The following is a 26,219-nucleotide window of genomic DNA, read 5'->3' as shown; positions in this document are numbered from 1 at the left end:
GGATGGAGAACTTTACTTTGGACATTCTGACACGGACATCATTTCATTGTGTTGAGGCAGGGAAACCCCTCTTAGAGTTAGGGCGAGATAGGATCTTCTCCAACCCCCTTTTTTCTTTGGTTACTTAACGTCTTTGACAACCACCATGACACCCCATAGGGCTCTATGGGATGGGATTGCCTGAATCCCCGGCACCAGTACTATCAGTGTCAGTGATTCTGGCATTTCTTTGCCGGTAGGGGCCTGATCTACTGGCAGGTCAGGCCTGCCGGGAGATCCATGGCCCCCAACGGCAAACTTGTGTATTGCCGGTCTGGGAAAAAAGATGGTACCGGAATTACCAGCATTTTATCCGGACCAGCAAACCGGTAATGAGGCCCACAGTGTTGGCCATGGATTTGATAATGTAAGAGGTAAGTTATGCTATATTATGTTATGTTAATGGCATTTATACCATGCACCGCTGCCATTTGCATGTTCTGCAGCACTCTGGTAGCTCTGAAAAAAGAGGAAGGGGTGGGTTTGTTAGTGGTAGGAGCGGGAGAGCGCACACATGCTTTTGCAGTTGTGTTGTGTAGGTGGCATAGTTGGTCAGTGTGTGGTGTGCTTGCAGGTATATGGAGAGTTTATGTAGGGTAAGTGGGTGAGAACGATCATGCCAGGATATAGGGTTGAAACATGATTGTGCTGGTTGTCTGTTGAGCAAACTGAAGCAAACTGCGTGGTAGTTAACAATGGTAGGCATCTCTTTTACTGGTAGGCCAATCTGCTTGAATCGTGTGAACCAGGAATCCTGAACTAGGACCCAGTACATTGTGCTGCACCTCTTTGCATTAAAGTGGCATGCTTCTCTTTGACCATGGGCCATAGTTTGCAAGTTAGGGTGACAAATCTAAGAGCCATGTTTTTAGTGTTTCCTGAAGGTTGGGTGTTCCTCTATTGTGCTTATTGCCTTGGAGAGGGCAAACCAGCGTTTCGTTGAGATGTTCAAAAAGGCTGATCCACCATTTTTAATTTTCGATTATGGTTTGTGTTTAAGATGCATGTCATTGCTAGAACGCCGGGTTCTTTTTGGTCTGTACAGTGATTTGCTCTGTGAACAATGCAAAGTGTTTTGAAATAGATCCTTTTCTTGACTGGTAGCCAGTGTAGGGATCTTAGTGCTGGTGTGACGTGTTCTCTCTTGCTAAGTCTTAGGAGGGGTCTTGCTGTTGCATTCTGGATCATTTGTTTGTGTTTGTAAGGTAGTCGGGCATTCCAAGGTAGAAACTGTTTTTTTTTTTATTAAAATTTTTGTTTTTGACGCAAACGCATCTTTACAAAAACACGAAACGGATCTTCCAGTAATTCATTCACTTATGACATTCTATCCAGAATTAAACAGGAATAAGAAACTATTCTTATAGTATTAATCAGAATTACATAATTCTTATAAAAGGACAAAAACACAAGTAACATAACATAAAAAACAATACATTACACCAGCAGGGCTAGTAAAGGACGATACATTGAGCATAGCATAATGTTACATAAAAGTGCCTTCTAATATATAAATTTCTGCTAACAAACATTTTCAGAGCGTATTAAGTAATCGCAATGCGGATTCAATGATTTTCACTAGGCGAACAGTTGCGTTAACAATGGAATTGCAAGAGCCCCTCATACAACTAGACCATATAAGTTCTCTCCCAGCTTCTGAATGGGCAGAAGCAAAAGCCTTAAGATTCAGTATTCTCGCTGTTTCGAATAACGGACAAAACAGAAACAGATGTTTTAAAGTTTCAGGGATGTCGGTTTTTTTTACAGAATCTGCAAGATGTCTTTACAGTAGCGTTTAAATCTTCTCCCCAGTGTTTTGTGCGTGTACTTGTGTGTACCAGATCTAAACGAAAACGCATATACTCTGTCCTAATTTCAGGACTAGGGCAGAGCAGGAGATATGGTTGACGTGGAATTTGTGCATGTCTAAAGGTTGCATATTCTGAAAAAGAGGAGTAGGTTGCAATCTGATCACATGTAATTGCCCAGTCATTCCAGAAAAGACGTTTATGTGCAGTGAGTATTTTATAATCGAGTTCTTGAGAGGTAATATTTATACCAGATAAAATCGTACATATCCGCTTTTGAAAAAGCTTAATTGACTTGGGCTGCAGCGAGTGTAACATTTGATAGAGATCTTCATAGAGAGAGTTTGTCATCGGAAACTGCATCTTTGCAAAGAGTTTAAGAATACGCCAATTGTGTCGCGCTCCAAGAGAGATTAAGCCCAGTTCGTGTCTCAGAATAGCATTAGGGAGATATGCCGGCAATCCTAAGGTAGTCTTCCATAGTCTAGCTTGTAACTTATTCAAAAAGGTAGTTAAATCTAAAAGGCAAATGTCAAGGCCATATAAAATGATTGCTTCCACCTTTTTGGTGTAAAATTCGAATAATGGTACTAAAGAAAACATACAGTATTTCCTATATATGATTTTCATTTGATTTTGTAGAGGGATTATTTTTTTCACAAAGCGCTTTGTGCCAAAAGGTTGCAGAGGAGTTGTTGGCAAGATTGTATCCTAGATATGTGGTGTGTGTTGTCATTTGAAGATGATTTAGGTTGATGTGCCAACAGAATTTACGCACCTTTTTCTTCGAGGATAAGACTAGGATGTTTGATTTTACAAGGTTTATCGAGAGGTTGTTTAATGCACAAAAGTGGCTAAAAATTTCAAGTTTTTTCTGCAAGCCAGAATGAGTGCTGTCTAATAACAGCACATCATCGGCGTATGCTAGCCATGAAAGTTTAATCCCACCCAACCGAACTGGGTTGATTTGTATCGAGTCCCAAAGATCTTCTATATCCGATAGATAAAGATTGAAGAGGACAGCTGCAAGATTGCAGCCTTGTTTCACTCCAATTGCTGTGGGAATAGCATCCGTCAGCAGTCCACTACTGGAAATACGGACTCTGACAGAAGTTTGATGGTGTAACAATGCAATAAGAGCAACTAGCCCTGGAGGAAATTTTAACCTCAGCATCTTTTCCCAGAGGATACTACGGATCACACAATCGAATGCAGATGAAAGATCTAATGAGGCGATGAAAACAGGACCGGTAGCGGAGGTGTGTGCCCCCGCAGTTAGATGAGCTAAAATTGTGGCATTTAGTTGCGTACCTAGATTCTTCCTAAAGCCAGTCTGTGCCTTATTTAGTGTGCCATTTACTGTGATATATTTTTCAACCTCATCTAATAGAAGCAGTGCGAACACCTTGGCCGCAACATCCAATAGTGCAATAGGTCTGAAATTTGATGGTTCTTTTAGGGATCCCTTCTTGTGTAAAAGAATGATGACAGAGGATGTCCAAGACGGAGGAAGCCTCTTAGAGATAAAAATAGTTTGATAGATCTTCAAAAAAATTGATGCCCAAAAGAGTGGGTCGTCTTTAATAACACAAGGAGGAAGTCCGTCAGGACCTGCACATTTAGAGCTTTTTAGTTTTGAAATCGCACAAAGAACGTCTTCGGTTGACCACGGACAAAAATCTGGAATTTGAAGAATTAAGGTCTTAATATCAACCTCTTTGAATCGTGTGGGTAAGATATACTTTTGGGTGAAAAATGCCACCCAAGAGTTACCATCTAAAGCGGATTCAAAGAGAGACGCGGAGTTGCTATTGATACCTCTGAGCAATTTCCATGTGTCTCGGACATTCTTGTTACAAATAAGTTTCACCATATTTTGATTGCCAGTTAAGTAAAAAGCATAACGTGATGCCTTTATTTTGTGTTTGTATTTCCCTATTAAAGCCTTTTTGGCAATCACATAGCTAGAAATGTCCGTAGAAAAGAGTTGCTTTTTCAAGGTTCTTAAAGCACTATTTCTTTCAGATTTTAGTTTAGCTAATCTTTTAGCTAAAATGATTTCTGTATTAGATGTCTTATCAAGTGTTGTTGATGAGTGCGCAATGTAGACAAGATGTGAGTGTATCATACATAAATTCCATGTTAGAAGGGTTTGATAATTACTATCATTCACAGAGAAGGGCCACCAATCACGATTTACAAGAAATGTTATTTGACGGCAAGTATGTGAATTCCATCTGATGGATAAAAGATGACGATCGCTATGAATTAAGGCTAATGTTTGAGACCTATCAAAGGTTACTACTTCGGCAGACAGCGTGGAAAACAAAATGGCGTGGTCTCCGAGACCAGGGAAGATCATAGTCGTAGGAGAGAGCAACCCTATAAGATCATTTGATGCTACAATATAGTCAATACAGGAATGGGAGTTGCCCCTCTGCCATGTAGCAAGTGATGTAAGCACCTTGGGGTGGATCACATCGAGATCCCAGTGTGACAATAGTTGCACCCATTTTTTCCCATTTGAAGAGGCATTCTTAAAATAATTGGAAAATGTGTTCTGATTATATGGGACTGTTAAATCATATAGGAATGCATTAAAGTCACCAGAAATGATGGTCGTGATGTTTGGATGAGTGGAAAATACATCAAACAACAAGTCATTTAATATTTGAAGTGCAACATCAATAGGCAGAGAGTTAGGATTCCAGTATAGACAAATTAACAAAATTCTTTTCCTTTCAGAAAAATCAATGTCAACAATTACAGCCAAACACAGTTGATTAGTAAACCTTTGAATTATATGGAAAGTCAACTTGTTATTGAGTAAGAGAGTCAGGCCACCACTTGGGCGACCGGCTAAGGGAAGCAAAGCAGCTTTGTGTATAGCAGTAAATCCATCCAATTGAAAATCATAACAGTGCATCGTTTCTTGAATAAAAAAAATTGATGGTAAATCGTCAGCACATGTGTTTTTGATCCAGGAGAGCAAATTATTAAAACCACAACAATTCCAAGATTGACTGTGGAAATGGTTACATTAGGATTTTGAAGTCGAACCCAGAGAGGAGGACAATATAGGGTCCGCTGAGGTTATTGTCGGCAAAATCCCTAGTAAACCATTTAAGGCCGATGTTAAAAGAGCTAGGTTGGATATAATTTTTTCATTTTCTGATGTAGAAGATGAAACATTCTCATTTGTGAAATTAATTTTGGAAGGCGAAGGGGGCTTGTATTCCAAGAACTGCATCGCTTTTCCTAGTGCTGCAAATGCCTGAAGATTAAGCCCCAGAGAGGAAAGATCTGATTTGTGTTCCCAAATGACCTTTGCAATAATGGGAGATAGAACCTTGCATAACATCCTGTTGTTATTGACCAAAGGGAGCTTTATCCATTCTACATCCAAGGAGATTAGATTTCGCAGTGTTGGAATTTTATATAAAGAATTCATCAAAAATGAACGATTAATTGGTACTATTCCATTTATTTGTACATCGCTGGACCAGCCAATTAAAGTTTGGGTTTCTTCCGGGATGTCATTGAACGAACAGAGCTCCCTATCTATTGTGCATGGAATTGAAGAAGGATTTTTAATACACAATTGCAATTCCTCATTCTTAACTTCGCCCAGATTCTGAGAAGACCTCCTTGCTTCGTGGTTAGATGGAATTGGTGTTTCAAAAGCAGAGGCAAAATCTGGCTTCAACGGGGCCTTAGAGGCAAACAATTTTTGCGAAGCACAGATTGGGATTGAAGTCAAGGAGATGGGATCGTTTGGGATAGAAATTTCCTTGACATGTAATCCCGGAGAGGTATGAACCTGGTGCACCGATGCTTGCACAACCGTAGTTTGTGGAACTGCGAGGTAATTACCTTCTTTTAAAGTTTTATTTGTAGTAGGATTGCAAGAAGTTTTTTTGTTCTCTACAGAGGGAAAGAATAAGTTCAGATTAGGTTGAAGCATAGTGCTGCTTACTGATGAAACTTCTATGCAAGGGGCCATATAAAGTTCCTTTTTTGTATCAATTGTTACTTCACTGTCTTGATTCAGATGTGAAGTACCAATAGTTTTTTTAATTTTTTTAGGTTGTTTTTTGTTAGACTTCAATTGTAGAGCAAATAGGCTCTCTTCGTTGAGTTGACTAGCATTCAGATGAAGGTCATCATTAGCTAAACACAACGAGGAGGAAGAGGTGACAACGCTGGTTGGCACAACTTCAACACATTCCTGCCGACTATTATTGAGAACCACTGTGGTCGTAGGAGCTTCTTTCATTTTACGTTTATTTCTGCGTTTAAGTGCACGTAGGTATGATTTTTTCATCCTACGAGACACGTGGTAGAAATCTGAGCCATTATTTGTAATTTCTGCATTCTCTTGGGCTTCTTCTTCGTCTAATAAGTTGGTAAGAGCAGAAGGGCTATGTAGGGGAGATTCCAAAGGATCGGGGATTATCTGTTTGCATGAGTCAGTATGAAGTAATTCGACTGAAAATAGCTTGGAATTATGAAGCAGTTGTTCTATTTGACAAATTCTTTCGTGTTGGAGATGAACTACTTCCAATAAATCCAATGGCGAAGTATTTGCATCAGTCGAAGCAGGGTTAGATGAGGTGATAACATTTGCGAAGGATGTCGGTCTACCCTTCAATAAGAAGGATGCGTCTGAGGTTTGTGTGCTATGGGAAGCACTAGCCTGAGATAAGATGGTAGGTTGCAAACTCTTCCTTATTAAATCAGCGCTACGTTCTGCGCAATTGTTATGAAAGGTGTGACAGGCCTCCTGAGCAAGTATATACCCTTCAATTTTGACCAATTGTAGAGAATTGTTCGCAATGGAATTTTTAATATCTTTTAGCTGAAGATGCGTAAGTTCATGACCCTTGTCTAACAGATTTAATATACGTGTAAGAACAGGAAATGTATGTAATTCCTGTTCTAAAAGCTGAGAAGAATTTGTTATTTGAGGAATGGGAGACGATTGAGGATAAGATGCAAAAGAGTGAATGGGCGACTCTTGGAGTGGTTGTTTGTTAGAGGAGTCTAGATTGGTTGGGTCAACAAGCAACAATTTCTTCAAAGAGTTGTGCTCAGAAATTAGGGAACTGCCCAAACTCTTTGACACGGAAACACTAGATGTTATTTTCGGTAAAGTGTCAAGATTAACGTGCGCAGGAGATGTAACAGTTGGGGTAGGATGAAAATGAACTTGTTCACGCATGCCCCAAGAAGCCGCGGCAGGTGTCGAAGGGCCTAATGAGAGACTAATCCGTCTTTCTAAAGCAGCAATGATTCCTGGGGCAAGCATTGAAGTATCCGAGATGGGGATTAAGATTTTATCAAGCACCCCAGGCGAAGTATCAAGGTTGGACTCCATGTCATTTGCCACCTTTAGTGAAAATGGAACATCCTTTTTTGTATCATATGTAGATTCATAGGACTGCGAGATCATCTGGGTCTCAATGGAACAAGGAGGCTCACTAGAAACATTAGCAATAATATTCCCATTAACCGTCAGGGGACTAGCTTGAGGGGACAACTGCCCTCCCTCTGAGGGGTCAGAGCTTTCCATTTTTACTTTTTGTGGCTTATTAGATAGACGCTTTGCAATAGAGTCTTTCATTCTTTTCCCATTCCTTAACATACGTGGCGAAGTATCCATAGAGAGGGCACATCAACCAATACAGATCACAAAAGTCAGCATATAAGTATTTACCTCACTCACAACAGATAGTACTCCTACAGATAGAAACAAAGTTGCAGGTGGAGTTATTTACCTAAACGAAAGATTCTAAGCATTTTCCACTGTAGAGAAACCAGCCACCATGTGATCGAACATCGCTAACAGCCAACAATCGTTTGCGATACTTCGCAACACTACGCAAAACTTACTTGGTGAGGGGTCGCCACAAATTCTGTTTTCAACCCAATAATATCTTATGGCATTGATGGCTAAATATGCCAACAAAGATAATGTATATGCAGCTAAATGTGCAAAGTGCACCCCGCACTACGAACAGCGAACAGCCACCAGTACTTGACTGTACTTCACAGTGCGCGGCGCAAGTGCGCCAAGGTATGGCTATTTAAAGTTGAGAGGGTGGGCGTTCAGGTAGCAGGAAGGGGCGGAGCCACCCTTCACGTAGTACACCCTAAGCAGGTAGAAAAGAAACAAAATATTTCAAAATATTTCAAAGAAAAAAAATAAAAAATTGACATGTGCATCTCATGCAAATGCGAACTTCAGAGGCGTGACTTTGGGCAAAATAATCTGCACGTGGTCATAAGGGGTGTGTTTGGGCCAAATAAAGGGCACACAGTCACAGAAAGTGTATTTAAGTCAAGGGCACACAGTCACAAGGGGTGTGTTATAATCGAGTGATAAACACACAGACAGAAAAAGTCACCTCCTACTTCCTCCAGGAAGGGCCAGGCAAATAAAGTGTCCTCTTTAAAGACGTCCTCCAGGCGAAAGTTTTTCACGGCTCACACGCTGATGTCATCTCCCGAAGGGTCCGTGTGCAGCCACAAAGAAGCGCGGTAATGGCGATTCAAGCGGCAGTCATTCCGGCAACAGCCAACAGTACTTGACTGTACTTCACAGTGCGCGGCGCAAGTGCGCCAAGGTATGGCTATTTAAAGTTGAGAGGGTGGGCGTTCAGGTAGCAGGAAGGGGCGGAGCCACCCTTCACGTAGTACACCCTCCTACTTCCTCCAGGAAGGGCCAGGCAAATAAAGTGTCCTCTTTAAAGACGTCCTCCAGGCGAAAGTTTTTCACGGCTCACAAGCTGATGTCATCTCCCGAAGGGTCCGTGTGCAGCCACAAAGAAGCGCGGTAATGGCGATTCAAGCGGCAGTCATTCCGGCAACAGCCAACAGTACTTGACTGTACTTCACTGTTGGTGTGGTATATTCTTGAGATGACGAGAGAGATGATAGCAAGTGTTCTATGTGGGAAGGTGAAAAAGGGGAACATCTGCTTGATAGTACATAGGTAGAAAGGCATTTCTTACTACTGAGTTGACTTGAGGTTCCAGTGTTAGGTCATTGTCCCTGAAAATTCCATGATGTATAACCACTTTGGATACTTCAGGTCTCAATCCCATGACAGTAGGCCATGATATATGTGGACACCTCCAAATAATAGAGAAGATGTCCCAGATGGTGATAGAACAAGGAAGAATTTGAGAAATAGAGGACAAGGAATGAGGAACTTTAGAAATGATCTCAAGATGATTTAAAAAAGAAGGTTTCAGATAAATAGAGATTAAAGGAATTGAACTGACATATGGAAAAGTTTAACAGTGAAATATAAAATGGCAAAACAATGATAATTGAATGACAATTCATAAACGGAGAAAATGTAATTTGTCAGAAAAAACGTTTTTGCCACAAGACAGTGAGCCTTATCAAATTGATGAAGAGAACAGTGTAGAATAAACAATAATACATTATGGATCATAATTTTGGATCTAGTGAGTCGCATACGTTTAGGTGGGCAGCTGGCACATATTTTAAAGGTAAGGAACAGACACATGTTATTAGAGGATGATCTGATGAGTCTATTGGAAAAGGAGGATGACAACAAAGTAAGGGCTGTGAGGCAGAAATGACATCTAAAATGTTTCCTAACTTGTGAGTGAGAATTTTAATGCATTGATAGAGGTCTAAAACAAAACAACAAGTTACTTACCCCTGGTAACGTTCTTTCGACTGGATGTTCCTCCCACGTATTCCTTATCTTTGATATTTCCAATATCCAACTTCGCTGCTTCGGAATTATTTTTCAGCAGTGGGCGCTGTGCGTCGATGCCTGCCGACTCAATGTCCCTCGGAGGCCTCCATCTCGATGTCGATGTCACTGTTGTTATATGTAGCATGCGCAGCACCTGTTGGCCACAGTTCAATTTTTATGAGTAAAGCATTTATCTTGTGTTCGACGGTTACCCCCCCTGAGAGAGTGTAGACTGCAACCACAAGGGAAATTCTATTGCGGTGTAGGTTGAGAGGGGCGATAAGGAATACGTGGGAGGAACATATGGTCGAAAGAACGTTACCAGGGGTAAGTAACTTGTTCTTCGAATGTATTGTGTCCTCCAACGTATTCCTTATCTTTGATAGACTCCCAAAGCAGTTTACGTAATTTGGAGGAGGGAGTAGAATTTAGTATGACATGAATATTTTATGGTTGTATATGCACTGAATGCAACACTGCTTTTCCAAATGCCAATTCTTGTGCAGAGGAAGAGTCTAAACTGTAATGTTTAGAGAAGGTGTGTACAGAAGACCATGTGGCAGCTGCACATATATATCTTAACAGAACACCCCTCTGTAAAGCAGATGAACTTGCCATGTCCCTGGCCGAATGAGCTTTTAGGTGTTCTGGAGGATCTTTATCTGCCAGTTTGTAGCATTCCGATATTGTTAGAATAATCAATCTGGATATAGTTTGCTTCGTAATGGCCAGTCCCAATTTGTGACCTGAATAGCCCTCAAATAACTTGTCATCTTGTCTAAATCTTGCTAATCTGGAGATGTAAAAGCACAGTGCATGTCTAGGGGCAAGCCTGTGAAGCCTTTCCTCTTTCTTCCCAGGATGTGGAGGAGGATAAAAAGATGGTAACGTTATCTTCTGAGTACGATGAAACTCAGAGACAATTTTGGGGAGAAAAGTGGGCTTCACTTTTAGTACCACTTTATCCTAATAAAAGACAGGAGGCTTGCAGGATAAAGCCTTTAGTTCACTCACCCTTCGGGCTGAAGTAAAAGCTACTAAAAAGATGGTTTTTAGAGTAAGAAGTCTTAAGGGACAAGAATGTAATGGCTCGAAGGGAGCTCCTATCAAAAAGTGTAACACTAAGTTAAGATCCCAAAGTGGGACTTGAAACAGGACTGGAGAGAAAACATGAGTTAGTCCCTTTAAGAATTGTACTATTAGAGGAATCTGAAAGTAAGAGACTTCCTCTGAAGTGCGCTTAAAAATAGAAAGTGCTGCCAGATATCCCTTGATGGTACCAATCTGGAGCCCCAGATTTGCCAGATGTAATAGAAAGGATAACACCATCGGTGCATTACATGTAAAAGGGTCAACATACTTATTTCTACACCAGCTGCAGAACTTATTCCAGCGGCAGCAGTATAAAGATTTAGTTGCTGGCTTTCTGGCCGAAAGTAAAATCTCCATTACATCATCCGGGAGGTCCCAATCCTTGTATCTAAGCCTCTCAGAAACCATGCGTGAAGGCTGAACATCCCGATATCCGGATGGAGAACCCGACCGTCCTCTCACAAGAGAAGGTCCTCTCTTAGTGGAAGACGTATCAGTGGGCAGATGGACATGTCCAGAAGGTCCGGGTACCACATCCTCCTGGCCCAATCCGGGGCAACTAGGATCATGGATTTTCTGAACTTTCTCAACCTCCTGATTTCGTGAGGAATCACAGGGACTGGACGAAACGCGTACAGGAGTGGAAAATCCCAGTCCACCACAAACGCGTCTCCTAGAGCTCCTCTTGGGCGAAATTCCCTTGAGCAGTACAGCTTGTACTTCCGGTTGGCACTAGCTGCAAACAGATCCACTTGAGGGGTTCCCCAAACGGTGAAGATCTCTTGAAGGACTTCCTGAGCTAGTTCCCAGTTGTGCGAGACTGTGCGCTTCCTGCTCAGAGTGTCCGCCGTCGTGTTCTTCTCTCCGGCTAGGTGAGCTGCCGACAGAGAGATTCCTTATTGTATTGCCCAGAACCATAGCTGCATTGCCTCTCTGCACAGTGGTAGGGACCCTAAACCTCCTCTATTGTTGAGGTAGTACATGGCCACTGTGTTGTCCGTCAGTATCAGGACATTCTTTCACTGTACAGCTGGCAGGAAGGCCTTCAGCGCTAGTCTGATTGCCTTCAGCTTGAAAAGGTTGATAAGCAGTTTGGACTCCGATGGAGACCAACAACCGCTGATTTTCAAATCGTAGGTATGGGCTCCCCACCACGTGAGTGATGCGTCCGTCACTACTGTTATCTCCGGCCATGGTTGCCAAAAAGGTTCTCCTTTCAAGATGTTCTCCGATAGGCCCACCACTGAAGATCCAGTGAGACTCTGCTCAGAATTTGTAAGAGGTCTGACATCCTTCCTGAGAATTGTGACCACTGGGTCCTGCGAGCCCCTCATTGGAGAGATCTTGTTCTCAGGCAAAGCCTGTAGCACCAGAAAAATGCAGAATGCCATGAGGCTGAGCAACCTTAGAAAATCGAAGGAAGGTAGATGCTGGGCATTCTGGAATTTGGTCACCATCTGCAGAATGTTTTGAGACCTCACCTCTGGTGGTGAGGCTTTCCCCAAGGATGCATCCAGGACTGCTCTGATGAATTGGAGTCTTTGTGATGGTATCATGTGGGACTTCTTGAAGTTGGGGGAGAAGCCGAGTCTGTGAAGGGAGTGGCAGGTATAGCAGAGATGTTCCAGGGCTTGTTCTGGGGATCTGGCCCTGATCAACCAATCGTCTAGGTACAGGTAAACGTGAATTCTGCCTCTCCTGAGACTTGCTGCCACAACTGCCATGAGTTTGGTGAATATCCTCGGGCGGAGGTCAACCCAAATGGCAGAACTCGAAAATGATAATGAGAACCACCAGCGGTGAACCCCAGGTACTGTCTTTGCTTGTGATGGATCGGCACATGAAAGTAAGCATCCTGAAGGTTCAATGATACCATCCAATCCTGAAGCTGGAGGCCTGAAGGATTTGAGAAAAGGTTACCATCTTGAACTTGTCCTTCCTGAGGAACTTGTTCAAGTCTCTTAAGTCCAAGATGGGTCTCAATCCTCCATCCTTTTTGGGGATTTGAAAATACAGGGAGTACCAACCCTTGTTCCTTTCTGCTGCAGGTACTGGTTCTACATCACCTTTCTCTAGCAGAGTTAAAATCTCCTGCATAAGTAGTGGATCTGGAACTTTCAAAGAGTTGTTCCCCAGTGGATGACTCTGAGGTTTTTGAAGAAAAGGTAGGCAGTTACCTGGGCAACTTTTTCCAGTGCCCAAGCATCTGAAGTAATAGCCTGCCATTACGTCGGTTGTTGTGATTATCTGCCTCCTATTGCAGTCTTGTGTGTCATGTCCTCAGAGGTGTTTTGCAGCGGCTGGCGCAGTAGCTGAAGGTAAGGCAGCCGCTGCTGTTGCGGTCTTAGTTTTCCTTCCCTGTGCACTGCGGGGGAATCTTATTTGTCCTCTTTGAACTGGCAGTCCTCTGCCCCTTCCAAATGTGGAGTAGTGGCGAACGGACCTACCCCTCCAGGGTGTTCCTGTGGGGCGGTTTGGAATCTGTCTGATTGCAGCACCAAGGGATTTGGCTGCTGTCTTGGAAGTTTGCAACTTCTCCAAAATCTCATCGGCTTTGTTCCCAAATAAATGTGTGCCATCAAAGGGCATGTTGAGTAGCCTGGATTGTACATCTCGGGCAAATCCTGACTTTGTCCATCAGGCAAATCTGGGCATCACTGTACTTGCCACCATAGCTCTGCTGATACTGTCAACAGAGACGAGAACTGTCTGGAGGGATTCACACATTGCATCTTTCCCATCCTTGACAATGTTAAGGAATCCGTCTTGCTCTTTTCCTTCGGGGATATGGTCAGCCGCCCTAGAAATGCACTCCCAAAGGGTGTGTGTGTGAACCTTGCTAGCGTGCACGTAGCATTGGCCGACTTCAAGTCCATACTTCCGGCCAAAAAAACCTTTTTGGCCATGGCATCATAACATTTGACGTCTCTATCCTGAGGTATCATATGATAGGCATTTTGCCTACTCCTGGAGGTGGCCACCTGAACCACCAGACTCTCTGTGTTGGGTGCTTGGATAGGTAAAAAGGGTCAGAGCTTGAAACTATGTACTTTGCCATCAGCTTTTTATTTACAGCTGGAATGACTCTGGTGCTTCCCAATTAGTAGCCACACGCCGTTGTAAGGCTTGATGAAAAGGAACAATTGGGTCCTCTTGTGGCCCTCTGTCCAAGATATCGGTAAGATCATCTTGTTCAAAGACTGGTGTAGGTCCTGACCACCCCATGTATTCCATAACCTTTGACATCAGTTGCCTCTATGTCACCTCAGCGTGGTAACCAGGGTCTGCTTTGCCAAAATCAACCTCCGGAGAGGTGTCTCTTCCACTAGCCTCTTGAAGGCATTCTTGCAAGTTTTTCATGCATGAATCCTCTGGTATCAATGCTTCAGGCACTGATGATGTTACATACTATAACCCAAAGGGCCTTTCTTCATCAGAGGTTTCCTCTGCACCGTCATAAATAGAAGAGAGGGATTTGAAGAAATCTGAGTGTGGCAAAGGAGTATAAGTCTTTTCAACTGATGTTGTCATTATGTTTGTTGTCACAGGAGACGAAAATGTTGAAATTGTTGATGTTGACATCGGTGGCTTCGACAGTTGCGTCGATGGCTTTGACGGTTGCGTCGAAGGCTTCGACAAATGTGGTGTCGAGAAGGTCGATGCTCGAGTCGTCGATGACATTTCCATAGTTATCGGTGCTGATGGCATCAATGACGCACTTTTTGTTCCTGTGGAATCAAGCCCCTCGGCGTCGATGACGTTGATGGTTCAGTCCTCAGGGGGACTTTTTCTCGACTCGAGGGATTGGATCACTCTCGAGGAGACTTGGCTGTCGGGTCCGAAGACACACAGCTCTTGTGCTTCTGAGGTCTATTGACCGGAGCATGGCCTTTGGGTGTAGTTGAGGGGGGCAAGGCTGCGTTCTTGAAAACCTTTAACATTCGGAGTCTAAACTCTTCCCACTGGGCCGGTGAACTAGATTTAGTGGGGCAAACGACCCGTTCCGGTTAACTTGAAGATGAGGAAGATGGCGATATATGGCGCCATTTCTTTCCATGTCTCAAGGTAGAACGAATGGTGAAAACCACTTCGTGACCAGGAACTTTTGGTCTTTTTTCGACAAGGAGAAACTGTTCTCGACTCATCTGATGTTTTTTGTTTTGATGGAGTCGTGGGGGATTTCTGGGCCTTACTTGCCGCAAGCATCCCTCTACGCTCTCTCAGGGCTTTGGTTGTCATAGATAGGCAGTCCGAAGACGGATGAGTCAACTGCAGGCAGATCCTGTGAATGTCCGTCACGAACATCTTTGCACCGCAGTCACAGCACTTTTTGAAGCCGGATTAAGGAGTGGACAACGCCGAATATGATGCTATTTCACGTCGGAACTCGAGAATTAAAGAAATTATCGAACAAGATTCGAAGATACTCCTGTCAGGGAACAAGGCGTACCGCATCTTCAGAAAAACTGAACTGAGGCTAACGAGCGCTGCACGTGCTACATAAACCTAAGGTGACATTGACATCGAGATGGAGGCCTCCGAGGGACATCCAAATGACCAGGCATCAATGCACAGCGCCCCCTGCTGAAATTATTTTTTTATCCGAAGCAGCAAAGCTGGATATTGGTAAATATCAAAAATGAAGAATACGTGGGAGGACAAAATCCATTCGAAGAAGTGTTACCTAATTAAAATTATACATGGATCACCCATCCTATGCCAGAGCATCTTACAATTGCTAGGCAAGATGTTATGTGAAGAGGAAACAAATCTGGAAGCAACAAGTTCACATATAAGATCTAAGGTCATGTAAGAGGTGGGGGGGAGAGCAAAGAATAAGTGAAAATGTAAAGAAAAGGATGACAGATACCTAAAAGTAAATGACATCAATTCTAAAGTCAGTGAAGAAAAAGAGTTTAAAATCTAACATTTTAAAGAATCTTTAGAAATTGACCTAACCTTCACCCCGTACGGTTAAGGTAGTCTGCACAAACAAGTAATGTAGCTCCCAATAATTAATATATCTAGAATGGGACAGGAATTGAGTTTTAACCAGCTTCAAACAATTGATAACATGTGCAGCTTATGATGGGCAATTAAGTCATATATACGAGTGGTACTAGAAGCATGGGAATTCATTAACATGGATTGATTAGCACATATCCAAATTCCAATACCCAAACCCTAAATCTAGAGGTTTAGAAGAAAAGAATACACAATATACAAATATAATTTCACATTCTTGGATTTTGGGTAATGTTTTACTTACTTTCTTATTATTCAGTTTGATATCAAGAGGGTCCAGTGAGTCATAATTACTATAAAGGAAACACAAATGAGAGATTAAATGATAATTAATATCCTCTTCACAACATTAATGAGAATTGACAAATTTACTACAACAAACATTGTTGTTTTTACCCTGACTTTTTCAAAATGAGATTCTACTCATCGGTACTCCCACTCCCTCCTTCCCTGCAGCTCTCTGGCCTGCCTCCCTTGGCCCCCTCCCTGCTCCTACCTGCAAGGCAAAAAACCTTGGGGTCATCTTCGACTCCACACTCTCCTTCTCTCCTCATATTTCTGACGTCACCAAGAGGTCACACTACCAGCTGCACCTCCTAAGAGGTATTCTTCCCTTCCTCTCCTTCCCCCAGAAGCTCACTGTCTCCCGAGCCCTGGTTCTCTCGAAGCTGGACTACTGTAACAGCCTCTATTTTAATCTGCCTGCCTCCACTCTCCGCCCTCTGCAACTCATCCAGAACAGAACTGCGAGACTTGTCCTTGGCCTCAAGCCCAGGGACCGTATCTCTCCAGGACTGAAATCTCTACACTGGCTCCCAGTGGCTGCGAGGATAAAGTTCAAAACCCTCTGCATTGTCCACAAGGCCTTCTGGGGCCTGGGTCCTAAATACCTTCAACTCTCTCTTCCCAAATATCTTCCTTCCCGAGCCCTTCGCTCATCCGCCTCCAATTCCCTCCGGGTTAGCCGCTTCTCGAAGCAACGAGCTGGGGGTAGATCTCTCTCCGCGGCAGGGGCCTCCCTCTGGAACAGCCTTCCTGCCTCCCTGAAACTTGAGGAGAACCATCTCCGGTTCCGGAAGCACCTCAAAACCTTCCTCTTTGCTTCTGCTTTCTCTCTCCCCCTCCCCTGCTGAACAGCTAATTAATTCTTCACTGAACCTGCACTTATCCTGCAACTGGACCACTCTAGACGGCCTCGGTCCTGGGCCCAGCCACTCTCCTCTTGCACTGATGCCCTGGAACCCCTTTGCACTGCGGGACTGTCTCTGTATCCCTACAGCCCCCCCCCTTCCCCAGCACTTGCTCTGCACTTACCTCGCACTTGCCACCAGCTGGCCCTATTTATTTATTTATTTATTACTTTACGCCACTTACCTTGTACTGCACTTCCCCCCCTCCCCTTCCCCTTGCACTTTTTCCCCCTCCCCCACCCCTGCACTTGCGCGATCTGAATGACACCTGGCCTAGTAGGATCGTTGTCTGTCTCCCCTTGTCCCTCCCCTCCCTGCCTCGTCGCGCCTTGAAACACCTGTGTATAGGCGCGTTACAAATACCATATCATATCATATCATAATCAACATCCAACCCCAACATACTATTCTTACTAGGGTGCATCATTGGTTCCCCTTAAGACTTGCTGCTTGCTGACTTGCACCAATTCCAATTTGATTCACACTCACCCATGCCAACATACTAAAATCAATTGCCAACTCACATCTTGTCTGGGTGGAAGTGGTGCAGGATGGCACAGAAGCCAAGACCATTGCGCCAGGATGTTGTAAAGTTGGTGATCCTCACACCACGATAGCCTTTGGTGACTTCCCTGCACCACTGAAGCAGTGAGTGGCTGGTACTGACCAGGCTAGAACTGTCCAGGAGGCTCATCTGCAACCAAAATAAAAAAGAATAATTAGAATGACACAGCAGTAGTGGGTGGGCAGAGAGGGAGGAAAAGATATGGCAAAGATACTTTCTAAAGTCCACACTGCGGTTACTATAGAAGCCACATGTCCGCCTTTGGGCTCTGAGAACAAGGTTAATGTCCAACATAAGGCCAACAAGCCAAACAAGTCTCTGCTTCATTCATAATGTTTTCAGGCCCACATGGGCCCAACAATTATTTATTGCTGATTATAAATAGGTAGAAGTGGAGGAGTCCTCTGGGTAAGGGATTAAGTATAGGGGAAGAGTGGTGTCCTTCCCCCTTATTTTGAATCCCTCCACCAAAATATTAGGCTTAAGGGCACAACATATCTAATTTCACAATTCCTACAAGATTGAACCACGACCAAAGCAAGAAAGAGCCAACCGAAAAACATGCAAGAAGTCCACTGTTGCATGCATTAGGAATGTAGCGAGGCCGGCCTGCAAAGCACTAACATGTGCAAATACAAATGTTTACCAACGCTAGACTGTGAATCATGGATCTTTGGAAAAACTAGGGGTAGAACTAAACTATCTTGTGTAAAGTACACAAGTTTGCAAAGTTTGATCTGTTATTTTCACTTCCCAGATATTTACACACTTCTTTACTATTGCTTGTCCCCGTCTTAACTGTTTGGCCCTTTCCAATATTTACCACTTTTCTCGGTTGGAATGTGCAATCCCATTTAACTGCTATTTCTTTTATAATTTGTCCCACATAAATAATAGGTGATTGTGCTCTATAATGTAAAGTGAATGCAACATTATTCTTATTTTTCTACCCTCGGCTTGTGCCCCAACCTATTGCTGTAAAAAAAGAGGACAACCTGTTCATAGTCTCCCAATCTTTGAATAGGGGAACCTGTTATCTCAAGCTGACTCTTTGTGTCACCACTCACTGTAATGAAAAAACACAGTCTCGTTTTACCATGCTGAGTTGCTAGCTAGCCACAAGCCAACAAAATGGTTCTTTATGTTATCAGGGACCTAAGTACAGTCTCTACCTATTTGCTAAATGTTTACTCGATTAGAACGAAAACATTACTGCCCTTTCCTTATCTTCTTTTATTTGAAAAGTACAAACTGCCACTGCCAAGTGCCCATGTTGTCATTCCTTTAAAATATACACATTGGATCCAACAGCTCTCATCATTGAATGACGATATCTGCATGTGAGTGACTATCTCATTTGGTCTCTTTACATCTATTCCCCACCCACACACTTTGAAGGCATCAGCGCTGAATCACACACCATGAAGAATATTTAGATGGAGCGGAGTTAGTTCAAGCAAAACCAGGAGATTACCGGCTAGAGCACACGTGCAAACTCTGCAGATGTGAGTTAAGACAGTCATACCTGGGCACACTCCTCAGTTTTCACCTTTTCCCCACTTCCCTCTACAGCAGGGGTAGCAACGGTAGGTATGTTATCATGTGCTAGACAGTTATTGGGCAGAGACTGGTCTTCGCTCTTGCACTTGCTCTTGGTGAACCTCTCATTGGTCATCAGGACAGGATATGCCAGGGAGCCGCTAAGCTCATAAACGGATGGAGCAGCTGCAGGGGACAGGTCAGCAGTTTTCGTGGAATTTGAGAGAGACAAATCTAAATCCTGGATAGGAAAGAAGATGGCTCTGGTTGTTTGGTTGTCTGCTTGGTTTGCCTCTTTGTTACTTTGTTTGGGTAAGTCGCTAGATGTTGAAGCTTTTACTGACAATGCCTTCCATGTGGTTGAAGGAGGTTCAACAAGAGGCAGAGAAATGGCTGCTGGGAGGCTCCCAGCATCTCCTCTGGCTGGTGCTGATGCTTCAATGTAACCCTCATCCAGGCTTATGAACACAGGAGGTAGCTCCAAAGAGGAGGATGCATCCTCCCCCCTTAGCGGGGCAGTAGGAGAGAATGCCCCAATCTCAACTTCAGCATACATCTCAGCATGTGCCATACCGCCTTTCTCCTCATGCATTAGAACATGAAGTACTTCTGCAGAAGTTACTGTGTCAACCCCTCCATCTGTTACAGCATGAACATCAGCAACCTCTTTTACAATACCTTTTGCTGCACTCTCTGAATTGCAAGGCAGCTCTAAGCGAGACATAACATCCACTATCCAGGCATCCCCCGCACTCAAAAATGAACCCTCCTCTAACTTGTCTTTCTTCCCATACTCCAAGGAAGACAACCCCAATAAAGAAGTTGGTTCAACCTCCATGACTCTACTACCCTCCATCATTAATTCTTCCTTTTCATGTTCTAAAATGCAAGTTATCACCTCAGCAGACTTGACATCATCTAGTCTACACGCATCTGTGATTAGCACACCTTGAGTTATCTTCTCTATAGTGCCCCCATTTTCACTGTCTAAGTTAATGGTAGATACATCTTTCACACATGCAACATCCTTTATGCTAAGTTCCATAGAAGCTCCCTGCAATTGTTCCTGTTCTCCATCACTCCTCTCATTCAACAAGGATATAGCATTATTTATGCCAAGTAACATACAAGCCTCTTGCATTGGTTCCTGTTCTGCATGACTCATCTCATTCAACAAGATTCCCCGCTCTTTAGAAGGAAACACTTTTAGTAATGTATACTCTATGTCACTACACCTCTCATCAAGCTCATGGTTGATTGGCTCTTCTAGACCTTCATGCTTTAACTTGAAGACAGTAGCTTCACCAGCAGAAAGTTTCACATCATGTAACCCATCTTCTTTTGACTTGTGCACCCAAGCAACACTCAACGTATCCTTTGGCCTGTCTTTTCCTTCAGTCTCTGAACGAGGCACTGTTTCAGACGAGGACGCTTCCACTATCCCCGCTCCCTTCATTCCATGCACTTCAGGATGTCTAAAGTGGCCTTTTACTATATCTTCCTCTTTACATTTATCTAAGGATTCCACTAACCCAAAATCTTCAAACACATCAATTTCCATATTACCACAAGTGTCCTTTGTCTTATTATTCTCATGTCTTACTGTGGAAACTAGCTTTAGCACACCATCTTCAATTCCACGCATTTCAAAATCGTCCAAAATATCCCCTGTCCTTCCTTTATCCTCACTCCTTAATGGAGATATATTTGCAAATGATAATGTATCAATTGACCCAGCACTCCTAAACTCAAGCATTGATGCATCTTCCAGTATCTCCTCTAGACTCTTTCTTCCCTCATCTTCTGAAGTATGTAGCACTATGGGTGATAACTCTTTACCTAGCCCAGCGCCTTTGAGTTCATCTTTTCCCAAGACTTTGCAACTTTTCTGCACTCTTCCATTTTCCTCACCTTCTGAAAGGAACTCATTTATAGTTGGTAACCCCTCTACTCCATCATTTATGATCTTGTGCATGTCAAAACCTACTGGAGGATCCTCTTTCTTTCCATTGCCTTCCCTCTCTAAAAGAGATACCACCACAAAAGGGGAACCTGGCCTTGACCCAACTTCTGCAAATTCAAACGTCCCTGCATCTCCCTCATTTTCCTCCTGCCTCAATCCCTCGTCATTCACTAAGGAAGATGTCTCTATAGATGATAACATCTCAGTTAATACAACCTCTGTGTTCAAATCTACCCCATAAGATATGAAAGTGCCATCTAAAGCAACATTGCCCACCCTCTCATAGGGTAGTACATCCCCAAAAGATGTATCATCCTTTAATCCAACATCCTCCATCTCCATCCTTGGGGTACATTTGAAATGTTGGTTCACTTTGTCTTGAGAACAGCTTTCTAGAGAATCAACATTAAAGGGATAAAAAGCTTCTCCTAATACAATATCTTTGTCTTCAAGTGATTCAGTAGATCTGTAGTCTTCTACCATAACATTATCCTCAATCTTAGGGGCTGGATCGTTCAAAGAAGAGAACGCTTCTTTTAATGCAATATTCTCCAACTCATGTGCTTCATTTAGCCTGAAAGAGCTCTTGGGCATACATTCCTGCTGACTGTCTGAAGGAGTTTCTTCTTGAGAAGAATCTGTATCCACAAATCCAAAATCTTTGGTTGTGTGTGCTCCTCTACATTTGAAGCTGTCCTCTGCCATATCTTTCACCACACTGTCTAAAGAATAGACATCTACAAAATGTAATTCTTCCACTAAGCAAACATTCTTAATCTCAACTGTTCCACTATACCTGGAGGTGTCTTTCACACAATTGGGCAACTCGTTCTTCAAAGGAGATGCCTCTACAGAATATGCAGCTTTCATTAAGTCAGTAGACAAAGTCTCAGGCATTCTAGTATTTATGAAGGTGTAATGTATCCCCTCTCTCTCATCACTTTCTAAAGAATCAACTTCTATAGAGGTTTTCAATGATGCATCATCCTTAATATCAACTGTTCCAATATGCTGGAAAATGCTTTCAACCTGACATTTCCCCTCAGTCCCTAAAGAAGGTTGCACTACACACGTTAAATCTTCCATTGGCTCAACATACTTGATCTCAGACAAAGAGTCTTTGGGCACACATTCATGCCCATCTACTGAACAAGCTTTCTTTTGATGAGGCAATGCATCCAGCAATTCAAAACCCCTGATTTTCCCTTCACTCTCTAAGGAAGGTTCCTTTTCAGAAGGTAAATGTTCTACTGAATCAACATCTTTCACCTCATTTATTGCAGAAAATCTAAAGGAGTCGCCAGGTATACAAAACTCCTCACTTTCTGAATTCTCCTCTGCTTTCTCTGAAGAATAAACCTCCACAAAATGCAACTCTTCCACCAACTCAAAACCCTTGATCTCATCCATTTCGCTACAGCTATATGTGTCTTTCACTGCATCTGCCAACTCACTCTGCAAAGAAGCTACCTCTTCTTGAAATGCAGATTGCATTACCTCAGTAGTCATTGCCTCATGCGTTGTAGTACATACAAAGGTGTCCTTTATCCTGTCTCTCTTATCACTCCAAAATGAATCAATTTCTATAGATGTCTTTGCTGGCTTAGCATCTTTAATATCAAGTGTTCCAGTGTTCTTGAAAAGGTTTTCAACTTGGCAGGCACCTTCACTCCCTGAAGGCACCTCTACAGGAGTTAAGGCTTCAATGTCTTTCATCCCAGGCACTGCAGAAAACCTGAATGAGTCTTCAATCACAGATTCCTTCCAACTCTCCAAAGGAGCCACCTTTTGAGGAGGTAATACATCCTGAAACGTGGAATCTTTGATTGTATGCACACTGCCGCATTTTAAAATGTCCTCTTTCCTATCATTTACCACAGTGCCTGGGGAATGTACCTCTACAAAATGCAACGGTTCTGCTAACTGAACAGCCTTGGACTCATCTAGTCCTCTATACTGAAAAGTGTCCTCTACATTATTTGCCAACTCTCTTGATGAAATAGAAACATCGACAGGGGCTGTAGCTTCCATTTGACAACTATCTCCAACCTCAAACCCCCCAGTATGTATGGAGGTGTCCTGTGTCCTGCCTGTCTCATCATTCACTAAAGACTCTATGGAAGTTAGACCTTTAGCTGACTCAACATCCTTAACCTCAAGTGTTCCAGTATACATGAAAGTGTCTTCAACTTGATATTTTCCATCACTTCTTGAAAATTGCACCTCTACAGGCGTAAAAGCTTCCTCTGGGTTAGAATTCTTAACCCCATGTTTACCAGAGTATCTGGAAAAGTCTTCAACCACGCATTTCTGCTCACTGCCTGATGGCAACTCATCAGGTAATAACGCTCCATTTAAACGTGCATCCTTGTTATCATGATTTCTAGGATACTTCCACATGCCTCCTCCACTGTCCTTCCCATCACTCTCTGAAAGACCTATGACTGAGGATGGTACAGTTTCCACAAACCCAAAATATTGGAAAGTGTCATCTACCCTGTCTTTGTCCTCACTAGCTGGAGGAATCACTGCAGGAGATGGCACTTCCACTGAGACGACATCCTTGATTTCACATGTCACAGTATATCTGAACTTGTTGTCAGCCTTACTTTCCTCCTCGTTAAATGATGGCTCCTCAACAGAACATGAAGCTTCCAATAATTCCACATTGCTTGTCTCTTGTGTGTCAATAGAACCCTGAATATGTTCTGTTATAACTTTCATGTCACCGTCTGGGGGAGGTGTCTCTACAGAAGAGGACACTTCCACTAATACACCATCTTTGATCTCATATGTTGCCGTATATGTGAACATCTCCCCTACTCTGCCTTTATCTTTACCCATCGAATGAAGTATCCCCAATGAAGGTAACACATCCACAAATTCCTCTTCAGTAAATGTGTGTGTTCCAGCAAGCCTGAGAGCATCTTCTACCACAGCTTTCTCTGCGCTATTAGAACGTGGCAACTCTACAGAAGACAACACATCCATAAGCCCGATATTCTGGCTTTCTTGGATATCAGTATACCTGAATGTGGCATCTGCAGCATCATTTATATCACACTCTGAAGTAGCTAACACTTCTGTTAACCCAACATTTTCAACATCATGTGTTACATTATATCTACAAGTCCCTTCACTCAATTGGATGGGTTTTTCTAACGAAGATAACACATCTCCTAAATCAATATCTATGAATGAATGTGGTGCAGTCTGTTCAAAAGTATGATCTACCATAGCTTTTTGCTTACTCTCGGATGAGGGTATGGTATTTGCTACTTGTGCTGCCTCTACGTCCATAGGTGGAAGTACAATTGAGGAAGACAAGGCTTCAACAAACTCAATCTCATTGACCCCCTGTTTGGGAGTATTCTTGAAGGTATCTTCTACCCTAGCTGTCTCATTATCTGTATGAAACTCCATTTCAGAAAATGAAGCATCCCGTAACCTCACTTCCTTGTTCACAGTCATACCATAATATCTTGAAGAGTCTTCTAGGCCACCTTGTTCCTGGCTCTCTATGGAAAGGTGTTCTGTGGAAGGAAATGATTCCCATATGTCAACATTCTTAATAGCATGTGCTCCAATATATCTGAAAGAGTCTTCTAGGCCACCCTTCTCCTCATCCACTGAACCAGCTCGTATGTCAATGGAAGACAAAGTGTCCACTAAGACAACATCTTTAGTATCCTCTGCTGTACTAAACCTAAATGTGCCTTCTTTCATTGCTTCACATGCTGAAGGAGTTAACTCTACAGTAGACCAGTCTTTCACTCGTCCAATTACCTTAATTTCATGGGGTTCTAAAGAACTAAAATTGTCTTCTGTCCTATCTTTCTTACTACTCTCTGCAGGAACAACCTCTAGATACGACATCACACCAAAAAGCCCACCATCCTTGACCCTGTGTGTTTCTGTGAACCGCAAAGCATCCCCAGCACTTCCTTCCATTTCAATTTCTGAAGGAGTAACAGCTAAAGAAGACAACATTTCTACCTTTGCAGCATTGCTTTCTTGTTGTTCACAGACTCTGAAAGTGTTTTCTAGTGCACCTGCCCTACCATTCTCTGAAACCGGTACTTCTATGGAGGGTAACACTTCCACACCAGCATCCAAGACCTCACGCGTTCCAACACACATGAACATATCCTCAACACTGCATTCTGCTTTAATTGTTGAAGGAGCTGCCTTTGCAGAAAATGACATTTCCACAAACCCAACATTTGTAACTTCATGTGTTCCACTATTACTGAAAGTGTTGTTTAGTCTAGATTTTTCCAAGATATCACATGGAAGTGCTTGAACAGATGGCAAAACTTCCCTTATTCCATCTTTCTCAATCTCACACACTGCAGTACATCTCAATGCACACTCCACAACCATTTCCACTTCATTAGCTGAAGTAGGTACTTCTACAAACAATGAAGATTCACCTAATTCCATTTCGTTTTCTTCAGGTACCTGGCAATCACATTCTAAAGATTGTGTGGATGGCTCCTCTATTGTGACCTGACTTTGCCTTATAGAAAAGACTTCTAGTGTATCTGTTGAACCCATTTGTCCAACAGTTTCATCAGTGCCAACCCCAACATGCATTGGTGCTACCTTACCCACTTCTCTGCTCCTCTCCTCTGTCAAGGCAGGCTCTATCGAAGACAGAAGAGTGGCATGTTGTTCTATTGTAGATGTTCCTGCAGAGTTGAGACCAGCCTCCCACCGAGCATTCCCCACTGTATCTGATCTACACCTAGCTTCACTCTCCATTACACGAAGCATCTCCACTAAACTTGGTGCCTCCATTGACACTTCAAAACCATCTTCATGAGCTACCCCAATGTGTACTCCAGTGGATGCATCTGACTCATTTCCCATAACCTCATCCACACACTCAAAAGCAGGAGGCACGCTTTCTAAAGGTTTTCCCACATCAACATCTTTTGTGGCAAACATATTTATATACGGTTCCACTGGTGACAATTTTTCACTTGCTGTCCCTTTCCCTTCAAGGGCCACAGTGAAGGGTACCTCTTGCAAAAATCCTGTTTCTGTTGCCTCATCAATGGTTGCCTTTATACCCTTCTTTATATCTAGGTCGAATGTAGCAGTTAACTCTACAGGCGAGAAGCCTTCCATAAACACACTTTTTCCATTTAGCATCTTTGGCTCTTCCTGGGTGGTACCCGCTACCCAACCTATCTTCTCATATTCTAAGGGGGTTGAAGTTACTTTATAGGGGGACCCAGCCACTAGCTTAGCCACCTTT

At 43.0% G+C, this 26,219-nt stretch overlaps 1 protein-coding gene across 4 annotated transcripts in view; it reads right to left on the bottom strand.

Annotated features, from left to right (window-relative positions):
• EHBP1L1 (EH domain binding protein 1 like 1) overlaps positions 1 to 26,219 on the bottom strand; it is a 745,047-nt gene that overhangs the window by 185,665 nt on the left and 533,163 nt on the right. For 2 of the 4 annotated variants that reach the window (XM_069644852.1, XM_069644853.1), the window contains 3 exons: positions 18,980 to 19,234; positions 17,414 to 17,583; positions 15,944 to 15,992 (listed from right to left, as the gene is read on the bottom strand). In XM_069644852.1, coding sequence (XP_069500953.1) covers positions 15,944 to 15,992; positions 17,414 to 17,583; positions 18,980 to 19,234 — 474 coding nt within the window. Of the gene's footprint in view, positions 1 to 15,943; positions 15,993 to 17,413; positions 17,584 to 18,979; positions 26,216 to 26,219 lie in introns of those variants that run through there. The other 2 variants (XM_069644851.1, XM_069644854.1) reach the window with 2 other exon arrangements.

Source organism: Ambystoma mexicanum, chromosome 2p (assembly GCF_040938575.1).
Source record: "Ambystoma mexicanum isolate Mex_15411 chromosome 2p, UKY_AmexF1_1, whole genome shotgun sequence".
NCBI classification, from domain to species: Eukaryota; Metazoa; Chordata; class Amphibia; order Caudata; family Ambystomatidae; genus Ambystoma; species Ambystoma mexicanum.
Note: the sequence above shows the minus strand (reverse complement) of the source record. Positions and strands in the feature narration are given on the sequence as shown.